At 37.1% G+C, this 20,447-nt stretch overlaps 1 protein-coding gene across 2 annotated transcripts in view; it reads right to left on the bottom strand.

Annotated features, from left to right (window-relative positions):
• ANKRD13C (ankyrin repeat domain 13C) overlaps positions 1–19,006 on the bottom strand; it is an 82,119-nt gene extending 63,113 nt beyond the window's left edge. The window contains exon 1 of one of the 2 annotated variants that reach the window (XM_082420503.1): positions 18,219–19,006. In XM_082420503.1, coding sequence (XP_082276629.1) covers positions 18,219–18,663 — 445 coding nt within the window. In that variant the 5' untranslated portion in view covers positions 18,664–19,006. The remainder of the gene's footprint in view (positions 1–18,218) is intronic. The other variant, XM_082420502.1, reaches the window with a different exon arrangement.
• Between the last annotated feature and the right edge of the window lie 1,441 nt (positions 19,007–20,447).

The following is a 20,447-nucleotide window of genomic DNA, read 5'->3' as shown; positions in this document are numbered from 1 at the left end:
ATCCCAAAAAGCAGCATGTTTAAGAGATACCCCACACCTGGTAGGCCCTGACCTCCATCTTTTGTCCTCTTAGCTCACCAAGGCTGTCAAAAGTACCGCTCAGCCTCTTAACTGCTTCTTCTGGATTCACAAAAGCTGCTGGGGAAAAATAACCTCAAATGTTAGGTTTGCATCTTTGGATTTCCATCTTCTGCCAGATCTTGGCCCAGTATTCCTTCCTACCTCATTAGATCTCCAATGCCCTTAAAGTAGAATATTTTATTCTTATTGCCTTCTAAAGAAGAGTTGTCCTCATTATCTAGTTCATCATTACTAGAGGCAGAAATTCTACTTTGATTTTATGTGTCAACTTTTCTCCATCTTCGTTAATACTTTGCTTTCTATTTTTTTATACTTTTTTGATTAGTGCATAAAGATGCAATACTTTTATGAGTGCTAATGATCATAACATCTACCAAAATATAATTACTCTCTTAGCACTTTTAAATCATTTTTACCTCAAATTCAATTTTATCAGCAATTAAATCTTGAGGATTCATAGCTTTCTTTTCTTTACCATTGACTCAACAATAAAATTTCCATTTTTCACTATTCTCCTTCAAGTATGTGTGAAAGTCCTTTTCTTCCCTTTTAGTTAGTAGATGTCATCATTGTTACTTTTGGAATTTCTTCACTACTCCTTTCTCTTAGTAACAAATGCCATACCTTAAGTACATGAACCGGGGAAGACACATGACACAAACCCAACTAGTCTGATACTTAATTAGAAAATTATTTCAAGGAAGGGCACAATTCCCACCTGGGTCAAGGTTCTTTTCTGCAATTTTTTTTTTGTACTTGAGCCAGTGAGGAAAACTGTCTCTTGCCATTGGAACCTTAGTACTTTAAGGCTCTGAGTATGAGACTGCATATTCTCTACCATTTAGATTAGCGGGTCTCAATCAGGGACAATTTTATCCCCCAGAGGATATGTGGCAATGTCTGGCACATTTTTGGTTGTCAAAACTGGGGAGTGGGGGGTGCTAATGGTATCTAGAGGGTAGAGGCCAGGGATGCTACTAAATACCTATAGTGCACAGGATAGTTTCCCACCATGCAGAATCATCCAGCACAAAATGTCAAGTGCAGAGGTTGAAGAACTCTGACATAGAAGAAAGCCCAACTGCAAGAGGGAAGAATTAAGTTCTACATAACACCAGATCTAACATATTGTACAACACCTGCCCCGCCGCCAACAAAAGTCCTGATAATACTGCAGGAAATCTGGATACAATCATGTCACTATTGTCTCCTACCCTATCATTTTCAGTTATATGAATCAATAAATACTTTGGGGCTTAAGCTAGTTTGCAATGAGTTTCTATCACTTGTAAATCCAAGAATCATTACTAACACAATATGGGAATATAAAGCTTTATTTGACACAATCATACTTTTGGAGACTTCTGTTTTTTAAGTCTTGTGGCTTTGCTTTTCTACTTTTTTTTTTTAATTTGGACTTTTAAAATTCATCTTCCACAATAACAGATTATAGATAGATTTTAAATTCTATTTATAGCAAACTAACACTTTTTAGAACACATTTTTAAACTCATACTTATCTAACACTCAAAGTAAAAAAGTAAACTATACTTTTGATTCCCATTACAACAAATGAAGAGGTCTGTACTTTTTCTTTTTTACTGAGGTATAGTTGGTGTATAACACGATTCACAATTTTAAAGGTTATATTCCATTTATAGTTATTAAAAAGTATTGGCTATATTCCCTGTATTATTATCCTTATAGCCTATTTATTTTATATATGGTAGTCTGTACCTCTTAATCCACTACCCTCTTCTTGTCCCCCTTTCCCTCTCCCCATATCTACATCTGCGACTCTTCTGTATATCTGTGACTGTTTCTTTTTTGTTATATTCACTAGTCTATTTTACTTTTTATATTCCACATATAAGTAATATCATATAGTATTTGTCTTTCTCTGTCTGACTTATTTCACTTAGCATAATACCCTCCAAGTTCATCAATGTTGTTACAGATGGCAAAATTCCATTTTTTATGGCTGAGTAATACTCCATTGTATATAAACCACATCTTCTTTATCCATTCATCTATTGATGGACACTTAGGTCGCTTCCATATCTTGGCAATTGTAAAGAATGTTGCTATGAACATTGGGGTGCATGTATCTTTTTGAATTAGTGTTTTCAGCTTTTTTCAGATAAATACCCAAGAGCGGAATTGCTGGGTCATATGGTAGTTCTATTTTTAGTTTTTTGAGAAACCTCCATACTGTCTTCCATGGTGGCTGCACCAATTTGCATTCCTACCAACTGTGTACTAGGGTTCCCTTTTCTCCATATCCTCATCAACATTTGTTATTTGTGGTTTTTCTAATTAATTTTTATTGGAGTATAGTTGTTTTATTATTTGTGTTCCTTTTGATGATAGCCATTCTGACAGGTGTGAGGTGATATCTCATTGTGATTTTAATTTGCATTTATCTGATAATTAAACAATGTTGAATATCTTTTCATGTGCCTGTTAACAATCTGTACGTCTTCTTTGGAAAACTGTCTATTCAGATCTTGTCTCATTTTTCAATTGGGTTATTTTTTTGATGTTGAGATATATGAGTTGTTTATATATTTTGGATATTAACCCCTTGTTGGTCAGATCATTTGCAAATATTTTCTCCCATTCCATAGGTTGCTGTTTCATTTTGTCAATGGTTTCCTTTGCTATGCAAATGCTTTCAGGTTTAATTAGGTCCTGTTTATTTTTGCTTTTTTTCCCTTTGCTTTAGGAGACAGATCCAAAAAAATTTTGCTACTATTTATGTCAAGGAGTGTTTTGCCTATGTTTTCTTCTCAGAAGCTTTATGATTTCTGGTCTTACATTTGTCTTTAATCCATTTTGAGTTTATTTTTGTATATGGTGTTAGAGAATGTTCTAATTTCATTCTTTGGCATGTAGCTGTCCAGTTTTCCCAGCATCACTTATTAAAGAGACTGTCTTTTCTCCATTGTACATTCTTGCCTCCTATGACAAAGTCATAGATTAATTGACCATATGTTCGTGGGTTTATTTCTGGGCCCTCTATTCTCTTCCTCTGATCTATGTGTCTCTTTTTGTGCCAGTACCATACTGTTTTGGTTACTGTAGCTTTGTAGTACAGTCTGAAGTCAGAGAGCATGATCTCTCCAGCTCTGTTCTTCTTTCTCAAGATTGCCTTTGCTAATCGGGGTCTTCTGTGTTTCCATACAAATTTTAGAATTATTCATTCTAGCTCTGTGAAAAATGCCCTTGGTATTTTGATAGGGATTGCACTGAGTCTGTAGACTGCTTTGGGTGGTATAGTCATTTCAGCAATATTAATTCTTCCAATCCATGAACATGGTATATCTTTCCATCTGTTTGTGTCATCTTCAATTTCTTTCATCAGTGTCTTATAGTTTTCCTAGTACAGGTCTTTAACCTCTTTAAGTATGTTTATTCCTAGGTATTTTATTCTTTTTGATGCAACTGTAAAGAGTTCAGTACTTTTATGTCTCCTCTAGCTCCATTTTTGTTTCAGTAATTTAATCAGTGGTTATAAACCATTTCCTTACCCATTATAGATTACATGTCTCTCAAAATTTGAAGCAAAAGTGTTTTTTGGGGGGGGGGGGTTTGGAAATTTGCTCTCAGGATTATAATCATATTTGCTTTAATTATTAGACTTATCTATGGTATATTTAACTGGTTTAAAATTCATTATCAGTCCTTTTCAGACACATGTCTCCTTTCTTGGGTTAGTCATTTAACCCTTCCAATCTGAGATACTTCTTTGAATAATATTTTTCAGGAATGATATCATGATGGCTGGTCTATTTTCTAGAATGTTACTATTGCTTTCACAAATGAATACTTGGCTACAAAGAATTCTACAGTTGGCAGATGGTGTATCAAGTATGTTCTAACATTGGCGAGGTCTGAGGCCAAACTGATATACATTTTAGTTCAATATTATAGTAATCTGTGCTTTTTACTTGTATATATGTAGGATTCATTCGATTTTAAAATAGCACCAAGAGGGAATTCCCTGGCAGTCCAGTGGTTAGGACCCTGCACTTTCACTGCCGAGGACCCGGGTTCAATCCCTGGTCGGGGGAACTAAGATCCCACAAGCCACGCTGCTCGGGCAATTTAAAAAAAAAAATAGCATGAAGATATGCAGATCTCTTTTCATTAATTTTCCCTGGAACAAATTATGAGCTCTAACTTTGGAATCAGAACAAAGTTTAGATAAAAAAATGTTTTCTTCTTTATTTATAGCTTTGGGTATTGCCTCTGATCCATTTCTTCTGTTTTATTCTCTGGAAATTCATATTATTCATAGAATAAAATCTACACATGTATAGCCCATATTTGTAACTTGTCCTTCATTCTTTTAATCTGTCTCCTTTTCCTCTACAGTCTTTGTTTTCAAATTATTTTTGTACACCACTCATTCAATTTTCTTTACTGTCAAGACTTTATTTACTGTACTCAATTTAGATCATTTTAATGCAGTGACTATATTTTTTAAAATTTCCATAGTATCTTCATAATTTGGACTGTCTTCTTCACATCATGATTTAACAGTTTTAGAGAAACAAACTGCTTTATGTGTTACTGAAAAACAAGGCAATTATCTTCTAAACTTTTCTTCTATTTCTTATAGTATTCCTAACAGTATCTTCAGGATACTTATAATGATGCTTCTTTTATAATAACTGTTTTCCAAAGACTCTCAAATGGATTTTTTTTTTCTGCTCATCCATCCTGAAATGATTTATTCTGATCTAATATGGGAAAGGACAAGCATAGTGCCCTCACTATCCTCTCAACATTCAAGAGAATAAATAGCAGAAACTCCTCTAAACTCTGAAGCTAAGAGAACAAGCTGATATTTAAGCACTTTCCTATGAGACTCTAATACTCTAAATAAACTCTTACAACTAAATAACAAAAAGACAACCCAATTTAAAAATGGGAATATATGAATAGCCATTTCTCCAAAGAAGATATACAAATGGCCAAAAAGCACATGAAAAGATGCTCAAAATCATTAGCCATTAAGAAAATACAAATCAAAACCATAAGGAGATACAACTTTATGCTCACTAGGATGGCTATAACAAGTGTTGGCAAGGAGGAAAAACTGAAATCCTCAAACACTGCTGTTGGGCCAGTAAAATAGTGCAACCACTTTGCAAAACAGTTTGGTAGTTCCTCAAAATGGGAAACACAGACTTATCACATGACCTAGCAAAAGATATATACCCAAGAAAATGAAAACATGTCCACACAAAAACTTATATACAAGTGTTCATAGCAGCATTACTCATAATAGCCAAAAAGTAGAAACAACTCAGATGTCCATTAATTGATGAATGTGCAAACAAAATGAGGTACATCCATACAATGTAATCTTAATCGGCAATAAAAAGGAATGAAGTACTGATACATGCTACAACACTAATGAACCTTAAAAAACAATGTGCTGGGGCTTCCCTGGTGGCGCAGTGGTTGAGAATCTGCCTGCCAATGCAGGGGACACGGGTTCGAGCCCTGGTCTGGGAAGATCCCACATGCCACGGAGCAGCTGGGCCCGTGAGCCACAATTACTGAGCCTGCGCGTCTGGAGCCTGTGCTCCGCAACAAGAGAGGCCGCAATAGTGAGAGGCCTGCGCACCGCGATGAAGAGTGGCCCCCGCTTGCCGCAACTAGAGAAAGCCCTCGCACAGAAACAAAGACCCAACACAGGCAAAAAAACAAACAAACAAACAAAAAAACAATGTGCTAAGTGAAAGACCACAGATGGTGTGATTTCCATTTACATGAAGTGTCTAGAATAATAAAATCTAAAGAGACAGAAAGTAGATTAGAGATTGTCTAGGGCTGGAGGAAATGGAGTGGGGGGCAGTGAAAGGTAAAAAAATACATTTCTTTTTAAGGTGATAAAAATGTTCTCAAAGTGATTGTGGTAATGGTTGCACAACTTTGAATATACCAAAAACCATTTCATTGTACACTTTAAATGGTTCAATTGTATGCTATAGGAATTATATCAGAATAAAGCTGTTTAAAGATAAATAAGAGATAAGTGGCCGATAAGTAAAAATGTATTCACTCTCCTAATAATTTTAAAAGAAAAAGTCTTCCTTAAAAAGGCCTTTTTACTGGATTTATTGCTCCTTAACAACCATCACCAAGGTTAGTCTAGCTCTCAACTAAAATAAGCTCTCTTGCCCACTTGCTTCTTTAGTGTGAATTTCTCTATTCAAAATAAGGTACCAGAAAAAGTTTTATTTTTTTTCTACTGTTATAAGTCTTAATGATAACAATAAATGAAGGCAAGAAGAAGGGGTAAGCTTGCTGTTGGGCACAAACTGCTCCTGCCATCTGTTTCCCACATTAGAAACTTCTTCATCCTCTAATTCAGGGACATGACATAAAGTTTTACTGGAACACAGCCACATGCTGATTGTTTATGAACTGTCTATGGCTACTTTCATGCAACAAATGGTATGGCCTGCAAGCCTATAATATTCACTATCTTGCCCTTTAATGAAATGTTTGTAGACAAATGTTCTAATCACTAAGGGTTTCATGTCACATTACAGGTGACAGGATAGAACACCTGTCATTCATCAATATAATTTCTATATGTAATCACACTACATTACTATTATTGAAAATTTCTCTCATTATCTAGTTTACTTGATTCTAGAGTCATCATTGTATTTTAATACAAAGTTAGAAGGAGTTCATAGGTTCTGTTATTTCTCCAACATTTTACCCAAAAGGAAAATCCATTCATTTCCATTCAATAAATTTTTACTGAGGATCACTATGTCCTAGGCATAGTGCTAGACACTAGAGATTCAACCATTAATAAGCTAGAAATAACTCTTGCCCTCATGGAGTTTATATTCATAAAAGAAAAAGAAATATAAAATGAAACAAAATAGATTGTAAGTGTTGAGAAAAATAAAAAGCTAAAACTGAAAATAATAAGGACAGACATATTTTTTGATATTTAAGTCAGGAAAATCTCTCTAAAGAGATAATGTTTAAAATGAGATCTAAAAGCTAAGTAAGAACTATGAAATCAAAGAATGAGAATTTCCAGACAGAGGCCAGAAATAACCTGGCATGTTCAAGGAACTGAAAGAAAATAAGTATGGCCAGACGTAGAAAAAAAGGAGGGATTGGTACAAGATTATATCAGAGAAGTAAGAAAGGGCTAGATCATGCAGGGTTCTATAACATATGGTAAAAAATATGAACTTACTTTTAAGTGGAGAAGGCATTAAAGGACCTTGAGCAGGGACATGACATGATACAAATTACATTTTAAGATCACTATTCTTAACATACAGAGAATGGAATGGAAGGGGACATAGGGAAACTAGTTATGAGTCTGGGGTAGTATTCCAGGGAAAAGATAATAAAAATTGGTTGGTCTCAAAGTGGTAGCAGTGGAGACAGAAAGTAGACTGATTCAAAATAACCTGTTAATTAGACATGTATGGGTAAAAAGAGGGGGTAAGACAAATAATGATCCCAGTGATTGATGCTTGAGAACTGCATAGCTAAATGATGTGATTTACTAGGTGGCCAGGTGGGAAGTGGAAAATGATAACTCCATTTTGGACAAATAAATTTTGAAATATCTCTGAGATTCCCAAGTGGAGATAATTACAAAATCTGGAACTCCAAGGAGAAGTCGAGGCTGGAGATATAAATTTAAAAATAAGAAAAAAGAAAGACATTTAAAATCAAACATACAAATTTCTGAATATCCATTTTTGTCCTAATAGTAGGAAAGGTTGTAATAGTTCTTTCTTCACTTCCCTATCTTTCAGGAGAAAAAAAAAGTACCATGTTCTAAATGGTAGCAGAAAAAGAAAACAAGGAACTGATAACACTAGCTGCTGCCAAAGAGGATAACTGGGTGGATAAAGACGGGTGGGAGAGAAATTTTATTTTTACATCATATCCTTTTATATCTTTTTATACTTTTGTAGCATGTGAACATAGTAACTATTTAAAAAATTACACAAATTAAGGAGAACCTACCACAGTCTAGACAGAGCATACAGGTGAAGAAATCAAGGCATTTATGCACCTAGATAAGTACTCTTTGTTTTCTTAAACCCTCCAAGAACATATAGATGAAAAGGTAAAAGCCTCAGCATCTACTTAAGTTACAAATGAAACTTCCCATTACAAGTCCAAATTAATCACGATTTCAAAAGATTTATGAACTAGAAATGATTTTGAGTTCAACAATCCAGTCCCTCTCACTTTAAGGTAAGAACATAATCAGAAACACATACTACTTACAATCAAGGATGCCAAATGTCATGCTATGATTTCAATATTTTAAATGCAAAATAATCTTCATCAGCATTATTATCTACCCAATACCACATTTACTTTACTGACTAAATGTATCATGAAACTAAGTGCTCAAGTATCCCAGCTTTACCCTTCACCTACTATCCCCTCAGTTTTAAGTCCTCAACCTACTGCTTAAACTAATTTGTTACACAAAGGACACTAAAAGCTTAAAATAACTTTCTCCATTAACTTTTCAAAATATACTTTTAAATCTGAAATTGGATGCCTTGGTTCTAACTTGGTAAACAAAACTGAACTCTGTTTTGTTAAATGAGTAAAAAACATTCCAGTAATATTAAGACCACTATAGTCTTAAAGTATGCAAATTATCAACCAAATGGCTGGCATTTACAGGGCATATATTATATACTATGTGCCCAGCACTATGCTGTATACTTTAGGTATCTTATTTAATTTGCTCCCTAACCCTGTGAGACAAAGGTTATTCTTATTTCACATGTCATAAGAAAAATACATCTAAAAGTGGTTAAGTAATTTCCTAAAATTACATATCCAGAAATTGTGGGAGTCATGACTCTAAAATCAGTATTCTTTTTACTATACCAACAGATTTCAAACTTTCTGGTTTCAAGACCCCATTATACTCTTCAGAATTATTGAAGATCCCAAAAATCTCTTATATGAATAAATCTATTGATATTTACCACGTTAGAAATTAAAATTGTTTTAAAATTTTCCTTATTAATTTTAAAATTACAATAAAACCATTATATGTTAATATAATTTTTTCATGAAAAAAATTGCAATTTTCTAAAACAAAACAAAAAGAATGACAAGTGGTACTATTTTAAATTCTTTAATTAAAAATAAAAACAAATTTAATTTAATGTCTGGCCTAATAGAAGACAGCTGGGTTTTTATAACTGGTTCTGCATTCAATCAGGTGTAAATGTTGTTGTGACGTATATGAAGAAAATCCAGATTCAGACGATATGCACTTGAAAAAAAAAGGAGTATTTTAACAGTCTTTTCAAATAATTGGGGGTATTCTTTGATACTACTCCAAAACTTAGTAAGTGGTTATTTCTTTAAGGTTTGTTGCCACGTGAGATCTCAAACAGTATCAATAAATTTTTTGTACTGTGGTACACTGAAATTCATTGGTTTCTCCTGCACTTTGAATGGATCTTTTACTGATGCATGGTTTTGTAATATCAGGCATTGATCAGTCTAAAAAATACTGATTTACTGAGTTATGCAGATCTTCCAAATGTCAACACATTTCGCTATACAAAAATTTTTAAATCACATTTAGTAATATCACCAATCTGACCAGAACAGTCTTTAAATACTAGGAAGCTGTCAAGCTTACAGTGACAGAGACAAGTTTTCCAAATTCTAAATTTCATTTCAAAGCTTGAATTTTTTAATTGGCAACAAATACTGTCAATTGTTTTCCTTGAGGTCACACGTTCACTTCATCCAATTTCCAGAAAATGTAGGCCAAATATCCAAATTGTGATAACCATAGTTTGTGCGTAAGCTGTTCTTTCAAATAAAAATGGTGTTCCATGACAAAAGCAGCTAGTTTGGCTTACAACTCAACTGCACAAATGTTCTCCCTTTTTTTCTCTTCAGTATGCAGCAGAAAAGCATTATGCATAATTCACATTATGTCACAAAGAATATAAAAAGTATGTACTCAAGATTGACTTTAAAAGTAACAATTTCTACACCTTCATCAAAGACATTGTGAAATTGGCTTTTTTTTTTTTTTTCCTACTTCAAGTACACGGCAGTGAATAATACAATGACTACTAGCAGTTTGGTGCCTTGATTCATGCTAATGTTCCAACAATTTTACCCACCACTGCTTTTGTACCATCAGTGAAAATGTCAGCGCTGTGAAAAAGGCAAACAATGACTTTGGGTTATTACAAAAATAGTTTTGACTTCATGTGCCCCCTAACGAGGGAGCAAAGCAGGAAATTACAAGTCCTAGAACCAACACAGCTCCAGCTTCCACAGACATCTTCCATCCAAGTCTCATCCAAGCAAGCAATAAAAAGGGAGAATTTTTGTGCTTTCTCTCATAAATGGTACTGTAGTACTAAAACTCACACACACACATATTACTTTCAATCTATCATCGACTCCTAACCAGCTCTACCTTCTCGTTATTTCCAGTTACCCCCACTTATTATAATAGCATGTTAAATTGACCCATGCCTCCCTCGCTCAAGTTTCTTTCCTGCCTCATATAGCAGCCAGAAAGAGCCTTTTAAAATCAGATCATGTTACCTGGCTACTCAAAACCCTCAAATTGCTTCCTATGTTACGCAAAGTAAAAGCCAAAATCCTTAACAATGGTCTACAAAAGTTCTACGTGTATACACCCCGGTCTCAAAATCTCCCATCTCCTACCACTCTCTGCCTTGTTCCAGCCACACTGGTCTTCTTCCTATTCTTTGAACATGGTACCTTTGTGTTTGCAATTCTCTGCCTAAAACTCTTTTCTGCCATATTCTCTTTACCATATTTTTATTAGTTCGTTTACTATTTATCTTCCCCCATTAGAATGTAAGCTCCCTGACAGCAGGGACAACTTTGTTCATTTTGTTCACTGCTGTAACCCCAGCACCTAAAACACTGTTTATCACATATCGGGAGTTCAGTATATATCTGTTAAGTGAAGGAATGAATGAACAAAAAAAGGGGGAAAAAAACTATGAAGAACCATTAGAATAGTGTTAAAATCTGTTTTTACTCTCCAAAAAGCATTTTACCTCAGGACAATGCAGGTCTCCACATGACTCTCTATGAAAGCCAACCAATATCCAAGAGGATATGCAACACAGCCCAGGTGGCTTTATAGAAGTCAGCACAGTGCTGATTAAGAGAGGATAAATTAACACACCTGACAATATCTACAGCCAAGAATCCAAATGCACTGAACCCAGTTACACCAGTAGTAGACAAAAGATGACTGACAGGAGAGTCAAATAAACCTTTTAGCAAACTGATAGGCAGTATAAATTCAAGAATCAGATAAAACCTCAGTTGAACGAAGTCCTAACTAAACCTCAAAAACTAGAATGTCCTCTGCTGAAAGGTACGTCACAGCAAAAGTAGAGCAAGATATTGATATTAATGATATTACTATGATATGAGCCTTCATCGTTAAAATATTTTCAAGTGTGGTCTCCCATTTAAGACTATAATGCCCCAAGAGATAGATATTATTATATCGACTTATTTCAGCAGTTAAATAAATAGTATAATTACATAAAAACCAGTTTGTAGAGAAGCATGGTCTCAAACTCAGATCTGATTCCATATATAGAAAAAGCCTTCTAGTTTTACAGATGATCTTTGGGATATCAACAAGACTAACAGGCTTAAGAACAGATGAAATGCAACCACACAGTTAAACCTCACATATCCTGATAACTAACACCATTCATAATCTTTAAACAGTTAGAAAAGAGACCTTTTCCCTTTTTCCTACCCTCATTTGACACGCTTCTCTCTTGCTCTAAAACTGATCTTCTACCTCTCCCCAGTGAAATAAATGTTATATGAACAGGAATATACTGTTTGTCTTTCCAGCCCCTATCCAATTTTTGAGAATCTACACTCATTTTCTAGAACACAAAGCATCCTGACAATTACCTTGTACTCTTCATTTAGATTTCTATGACTTATGAATGCCATTAACTTGGGACAGACATATTCACTTCTCCAATAAGTCCTCCAGAATTCTCCTGCCTCATTGCCGATGCCCAGGACACAATATCATCAGTAACTGCTCATTTCTGCTTCCTTTTTTGCCAAAGTCCGAAGGTCAGACTTCCTAGTTCTACTGTGGTTCAATGAAGGTAGCTCTCCAGAGGTAGCTCTGCAGATGTGTTCATATCACAATTTCAAGTAGCAGTTCACGTTCTATAGTGCTAATGATGATGGCATCAGGAAATAGTCATTTAACCCCAGGACCGTCCTATTCTGTTGGAGATGCACATGCAGGAAAAGGTGTAAGGAAGAAGGTTCTATTCATACAGTCATGAAGATCAACTGAATCAACCCCACAGATCAGTGGAGTGACAGATTTCACAGCCAAATCACCCTCATACCCAGTGACAATGCATAAAACTTTAATGGATTATCTTGGGCCTCCAGAAACCACTTTTTTTCCTAAGGGAAAATGAGGTATGCCTTCCAAAAACAAAATTCAGAGAAGACTACAAAACACGAGGAGGACAGATACAAAACTACTAGTGTTCTTTTAAAGATGTGCCTCTTGACTAAAATTGTTCACTTGAGACTTCAAGATTTTTTTTTCCATGCAAAGTTTACCTTTATAGTTGCCTTTTCTCAAACAGACATATTGTGCTTTATTCTCTTGTATCACCCATCATGATTAGTGATAAAAACGAAGCAGAGAAAATGATATCAAAAGAAAGAGCAATTCATATAGAATAAGCCAAAATAAACATATTGTATGAGCACCAAAAAGATTTCCTATTGCCTCCATTCTCAAATGTACATTTTTTAATTTTCTGAATGTAAGATGTTTTAAAATCTCTGTCTGAAGAAATCTGTCAGCCACCAGACACAAGTTAGCCATTTCTTTACCACTTCACTGAGTTACCTGCATTGGCAGGCATATTCTCAAACTGACTTTTATCTTAAATGTGAAATCTCTAATCACTATGTAAAATAGCTTCAAGAAGATTACACTACAATTCAGTAAAAATGAAAATTAACTATGTATAGAGAAGATGGCTTGTCACATGCCAGACGATGTAATTAAAGGCAGTAGAAACTGCCAAACCTCTCAGAATAGATCAGAAATTTTTCACATCTAGGAAAGGCTGGTTTGAGCAATTCATATATCAAGGACTTTTGTCACTCTGGCCCCTAAAAGCTTCTGACTAATGTCCAAGATAAGGTGCTTAACTTACAAAGATATTTGACTCAATTAAAGGAAAAAACAAAAGTACAAGTTTAACAAATAGGATGCAGTCAAAATCAAGAAAGTCTTCTATAAATTTCATAAGCATTCTCAATTCTAAAGGGGAAGAAATAAAAATCATTAGCATCAACTATAAAAAAAATAGTATGTTACCATGATGCTTTGTTTAACTACCAATGGCAAAAAAGGATTCAGAAAAATCTTCACACTCAATGTGAAAAAAAGCTTAGACTTAAACTTCAATCCTATACTAATAAAAAAGGGGGGGTATATAACTACAGATATACTAATGGGCTTCCCTGGTGGCGCAGTGGTTGAGAATCTGCCTGCTAATGCAGGGGACACGGGTTCGAGCCCTGGTCTGGGAAGATCCCACGTGCCGTGGAGCAACTAGGCCCGCGAGCCACAATTACTGAGGCTGCGCGTCTGGAGCTTGTGCTCCACAACAAGAGAGGCCGCAACAGTGAGAGGCCCGCGCACGGCGATGAAGAGTGGCCCCAGCTTGCCGCAACTAGACAAAGTCCTCGCACAGAAGCGAAGACCCAACACGGCCAAAAATAAATAAATAAATAAATTAAGCTTTCATTAAAAAAAATAAATAAATAAGCACAAGAAAGGACAGAATGGAAAGACAGCCACTTACCTGAGAATAAACAGTATTAAAAAATCCACATACTCTTGTACTATATTATTTAATGTATGCTCTTTACTAACATACATTACTAAATGTGTATTGCTTAGAGCAATAAATATAGTCTCTTTGTCTTTGCTGATGAGGCTACTATAGCTTCAACACTAAGGCTAGTTCTGGGCACCATCCTCAAAGGAAAGAACTAACAAACCAGAGTTTCACTAAAAGAAGATGACTAAGATTTTCACTTACTTTTTTAATATACTTCTATAGCATTTACTGTGTTTCAGGGACCATTCTTAGCACTTTATAAACCATGTCATATGAAGAATGGATACGGAAGTTAGGAATGTTTAACCTGAAGATAAGGAGAACATGATAGCTCTTGCTTGTCAAGTACCTAAAGGGCTATCATGTGGACAAAGTAGCCTATTTATCCGTGCCATTACATAAAAAGAAACATAACAACAGTGAGAGATGTGGGCTCTACAGAAAATCTCTGTGAGCTGTTCAGTGGCATTCTCTCTCTATAAGTACTAAATGAGAAATATATATTAAAGAACTTTGCCATAAATTGCCACATACACATTATTAAAATTGACTTCTTTGCAAAATAGTGCATCCTGATCAACAGAAATATTTACAAACAGGCTGATCATGTGCTTTGGAGTTCTTTTTTTTAATATAAATTTTATTTATTTATTTTTTATTATTATTATTATTTTTTTTTGGCTGTGTTGGGTCTTTGTTTCTGTGCGAGGGCTTTCTCTAGTTTCTGCGAGCGGGAGCCACTCTTCATCGCGGTGCGCGGGCCTCTCACTGTCGCGGCCTCTCTTGTTGCGGAGCACAGGCTCCAGATGCGCAGGCTCAGTAGTTGTGGCTCACGGGCCCAGTTGCTCCGCGGCACGTGGGATCTTCCCAGACCAGGGCTCGAACCTGTGTCCCCTAGCACTGGCAGGCAGATTCTCAACCACTGCGCCACCAGGGAAGCCCTGCTTTGGGGTTCTTGCTGTTAGTTCAGTTCCCAGCTTTGGAACTTATTTACTAAGTATGCAACTTTGGCAAAGTTTCCTTGCCTCTCCAGGCTTCACTTTCCTCACCTTTAAAACAAGGATAAAGCTACCCTTTATAGCAGGGTTATTGTGAGAATTAAATGTAATAATGTATGTAAACACTTAGCAAAGCGCTGATGTATTTAATAAACTGTATCTGTGATGATGATCATCATCATCATTACATTATGGAAGGAACATCTAGTGAATATAAAACTAACTATGTCATATGATGTGATATAATTGTATGGCTCTGCTATGCACCTGTATGAGTGTATGATTCTGCTATGTACTCATCATGCTATAACAATCCAAATATAACAAAGAGCTTGTTTTTGTTGGGTGACTCAAAATGCATTTATCTTTTGTAATTTAAAATGAAAAATAATCTAAAAAGACTAAAGTATCCAGGTTAGTAAAATTTCATGAGTAAAAGTAATATAGCAGGGAAATTATGCAGCTACAGGGGAAAAGAAGATTAAAGAAGTAGCATGTTAAATAGAAGCTACTCTTCCTTAGAAGTCTTCACTGCAGGAGATGAGAATGTAAATTGCAGGCAAAACAATTACACTTTGCACAGGTATGTGAACCACTGGTTACATTCATCAAAAATATCAACAATGTAACAGAATGTAAACTGGTACAGCCTTTAAGAACAGTACTGAGGTTCCTTAAAAAACTAAAGATAGAGTTACCATATGATCCATCAATCCCACTCCTGGGCATATATCTAGAAAAGATGAAAACTCTAATTCGAAAAGATACATGCACACCAATGTTCACAGCAGCACAATTTACAATAGCCAAGACATGGAAGTAATTTAAATGTCCATGAATAGATGAATGGATAAAGAAGATGTGATATATACAGACAATGGAATACTACTCAGCCATAAAAAAGAATGAAATAATTGCCATTTGCAGCAATATGGATTGACCTTGATTATCAGACTAAGTATATCAGAGAAAGACAAATATCTTATGATATCACTTATATGTGGAATCTAAAAAAATGATACAAATGAACTTATTTACAAAACAGAAATAGACTCACAGACATAAAAAACAAATTTATGATTACCAAAGGGGAAAGGGGGGGTAATAAATTGGGAATTTGGGATTAACAGATACACACTACTGTATATAAAATAGATAAACAACAAGGACCTACTGTATAGCACAGGGAACTATACTCAATATCTTGTAATAACCTATAATGGAAAAGAATCTGAAAAAAATCTAAAATACATATATATAAAAAACTGAATCGCTTTGCTGTACACCTGAAACATTGTAAGTCAACTATACGTCAATAAAATAAAATCAACAATGTAAGGGCAGCTAAGTACAATGCAAGCATTTAGTATATCAAGACGACTTAGAAAGAGAATTTCAGTGGGCTAAGGAAGAGTTCAAGGGTATTCAGGATTCTAATTACTTTGAACAGAATTCGTACTTTAACAAACCAACTCGTAAATGCTAGATGACAGATATGCAAGCCCAATAATCCTGCAATTCAGTACCTTCTGTGATCAATCAAGAAAATCAGTTCTAACATACTATACTATCATACTTCGTCAGTCATAGTCACCTCTCTCTTCTTTCAAAGGGAATCAACTCTCAAAAACAAAGTTTTATCTGTTTTCAGGTACATTTCAACGTAATGGAACTCTATATTTTAAAGGCAATGGCCATAAGATAAACCATATATATATATAGCTACTATGAAGACCAAATCTGAAATATGTCCTAATAACTAAACAACCCGAAGCTACAACAGATCTCCCACTAAAAACTGTTTCCCAAAGGGTTAGAATATAATTACCATCAACGAACAATATTATGTCATTGCAACAATAGTAAAGTAATTAAATAAATTAAATGTAGGAATGAAAAACTGGGTGCAGCTTTTAGGAACACTCTGGGGGATTTGATTTTTGATAAATGAGAGGTAGTAATTCTTACAATATTGTAAATTCAGAATACAAATGCAGTTGTTAGAGAATTATACAACCAACAGAAATCTTACTTTTTTTTTTTAATCTCAATTTTTGCCCTAATTGTACATAAGAAGCCTAGAGTCCAATGGAATTAAGGGAGGTTATTCCACAGGCAAGTATTTCATTAATGTGTTACACTATTTTGAGCAGAGTTGAGTGTGTTCTAACTGAATGTAGACAATACTCACGTTCAGTTAAAAGCCAAGCTATTAACAATATTTGCCAACTACCCAGTTTAAAATGGCCTACCAAATGTTGAAAATATCAGTGTTGACAATAGCTTTCATTAATTTACTGTGGCTTAAATGTCAACTCAGTCACATTATGTTTTTAGAAGAAACAGAAAAAAATTCATCTAATAAATTAAAGCAAAAAGTAGAAATACAGTCCTTGAATAACAAATGACACTATATGTTGTCATGTAGGATATGATGAGGTTCCTATGAAAAATCATAGTACTATTTTTAGTCACAGATCATCAAGATAATACATTACTATTAGCAATTATCCATCTAAAACAAGCAAAAAACTCTAAGCTCTACTTCAACAAAATCTTAGCCACTCAGAAGTCACTTTACATGCTCTAGGTATCAAATACCAACAAATTTGTACTGTGGCTTTCAGAAATCAAAGCATTTGCAAAATGTAAACACTTTGTACCAAACTAAGCTTCCTAAAAGTAGAAGAAAAAAGAAAGAAAATAAACAAACAACCTGATGGCACGTAGAAATCACAACCAGTTGCAGTCAGGTTGGGATTTGTACCTGGGCAATGAAGGGAGGTGGGCAATTTATATGTTCAAAATTCAAGATCCCAAGGGGGTAGGGGGGTTGAAGAAGAAAAGATATAGTTCAATAAACAATGGATGATGACCAGGTTGGATGAGAGGCAATCTAAAATTTCTTATGGTCAAGAATCAACACACTGAAGCCCTGTCTCAAACATAAAACAGCTTCTAAGAGTTTGAAGTAGCCAAGGAGGGAACATTCCTTCGCACCCACAAGAACCAATCCCGAAACCACCGGCATGCTATTACAAGATTTACGGGCATTTGGCTTGGAATGGTGGGCAAAAGAGAGGAAAGAAGGGTCTGTTAGGATTTCAGAGGCCTGGGGAGGCACAACCTAGGCTCTGGGAAGGAGAGGTGGACAGGGGCGAGCACTCCTCACCGTGATTATCTTTCTGCCCGATATTGTGCGTGCGGATGAGAGAGGACAGTCTCCTCACATCCCCCTTGAAGACGCACTCGTGCACCGGGTAGTGTGCGGGGCAACTGCCTCCACCTGCGACGACAGCAACGGGGTTGGTGCCCGCTAAAAGAGCCGGGGACTGGGAGGTGGTAGTCACGGAGGAATTGTGCAGCGGCAGGGCCGGGGCGCCGGGGGCATTGGAGGAGGCCGGAGCTGTCTTCAGCTGTAGCCGGTGGTGATGGTTACTGAAGATCTTATGACAGGCTCTACCGCCCTTGCTGCTGCTGCCTGTGCCAATCCTGCCTCCGGTAAAGGTGCCGCCGAGGGCAGCCGCCGCTTCCTCATCCCCGGGCTCCAGCAGGTCCCCCTCTTCTTTGCTGGGCTTGTGGTCCCTCCGCAATGAGCGGATCTTCTCCCCGGTCATCGCCGCCAGGGGCAGAGAGGGGATCCAGGAGGTTCACCCCTGGCGACGAAGCTTGCGCTGCGGCGGCACAAGGCGATTAGAGCGGTGGCCAGGATACTCCAGCGCAGCATGAACTCCCAGGGCGCCCCCGAGCCCGGGACAAACGCATCTCCCGGAAGAAGAAGAGCCGGCTCTCGCCTAGGCACGAAGGGACGCGCGCTCGCTGGGGGGAGCTAGAGTTCAGGTGCCCACGACACCAGAATCCCCGTCCCCACCGCCGCAGCCGCCGCCACTGCCTCACACCGAAAAACGGAGCACGGCCATCTTCCCCTGGCTTCTCTCGCGAGAGCTCCCCTGGGAGGGAGGAGGGAGGAAACACCGCGATAAGTGAGCTGCCTGCTCCCTCCCTCGCAGGTTCTGTTCCCAGAGTTGCCCAATGTCGGCGCTTCCCAGGCAGTGGGTTCCCGCCCCAACCTGTAGTCTTTGAACTAAAAGACCGGGGTCCAGCGTCCTGATGGCCGCGCTTCTTGTGGGCCGTCTGAAACCTTAGCCTGCGTTTGAGATATTCGATGCACGTTATAAACAATGACAAACCCTGCGACCTCTGGGCCTCCCTCAGGAGTGCTGACTGACGCCAAGGCACACAGGATATGATGTCACTGAAATGCACAGGACACTCATTCAATAAACTTTCGCTAAGCACCTACTTCGTGTCGTACACTGTGCTAGTAGATTTATAAAACACCACTCCTGGCTCCAAGGTGCTCGTTAGAGGAGGAAAGATAGTCAAGCAATTGAGTACAAAATGTAACTGCGAATGAAGTGGATGCGGAGTGCTGGGTTGCACGAATTATAAAAAGGGGGGGTGGGGGGAGAGACAAATTTTAGTGTTGGAGTGTCAGAAAAGCCACCACAGAAGTTTAGGGACTGACCCTGGTAAACAGGCTATTCAGCAGACTGGGAGAGGGGAGATCACTCAAACATTTGTCGGATGAATGAATTTCGGGCAGGCGTCAGAGTTAAAGCATGGGGAGTGGACCCGGAAGGATGGCAAACAATAATTGTGTAACCGGAATATCGCTGGACTAGTTCATGGCCAGCCTCGACCTAGCGTCAAATTCTGAAGAACATAAATCTGACCTTGACAAATAACTAAAGCTGTTGGGAACTGGAGGGCAGAGGAGTTAGCAACGTCAGAATGATATTAACCTGTTTATCTCTCCTAAGTCCCATTTACTCTGACAGCTGCTTCTCTCAAAAGTCTTCTTTCTTAAACCAACTTTATCACTACCTCCATAACACCCCACCTCCACCACCCCTCCAAATAAAAACTCTTGTGGGAACTGTCCTCTCTTCATCCTTCCCTGCTACTCAGGTTTCACCTCCCATCGTCTTTCAAATCTATTCAAATTAATGTCATTCTTCCCTTCTTCCTTTTCTTTCTTGTGTGTGTGGGGGGGGGGGGAGGCCGGGGGCTGGGGGGGGTTCCAATTCTGTTCAAGCATTGCATGGGCAATCTGCACCTCAAAGGATCCTCCTACTCAGAAAGCAAGAGGGACTGAACACCTATGTACAAAAACATTTTCTTCTTCCACAATAGCCTCTGAAACAGGTGGTAGGCTCAGCACTTTATATGCTATTTCCTTGTGATAAGTATTATTTTCAATCTTCATTTGACAGTTGGAAAAACTTCCCAATGCATCAAAGGTGGAATGTAGCACAGTCAAGTCTAACTACAGGGCTAGAGAGATAGGAAGGGGCCAGATCGTGTAGGATTTTGTATGTCACCTCAAAAGTTTAGACAT

The sequence above is a fragment of the Balaenoptera physalus genome (genome assembly GCF_965194825.1).
Source record: "Balaenoptera physalus genome assembly, chromosome: 1".
Lineage (NCBI taxonomy): Eukaryota > Metazoa > Chordata > Mammalia > Artiodactyla > Balaenopteridae > Balaenoptera > Balaenoptera physalus.
The sequence above is the reverse complement of the archived record's forward strand: the minus strand, read 5'-3'. Positions and strand labels throughout refer to the sequence as shown.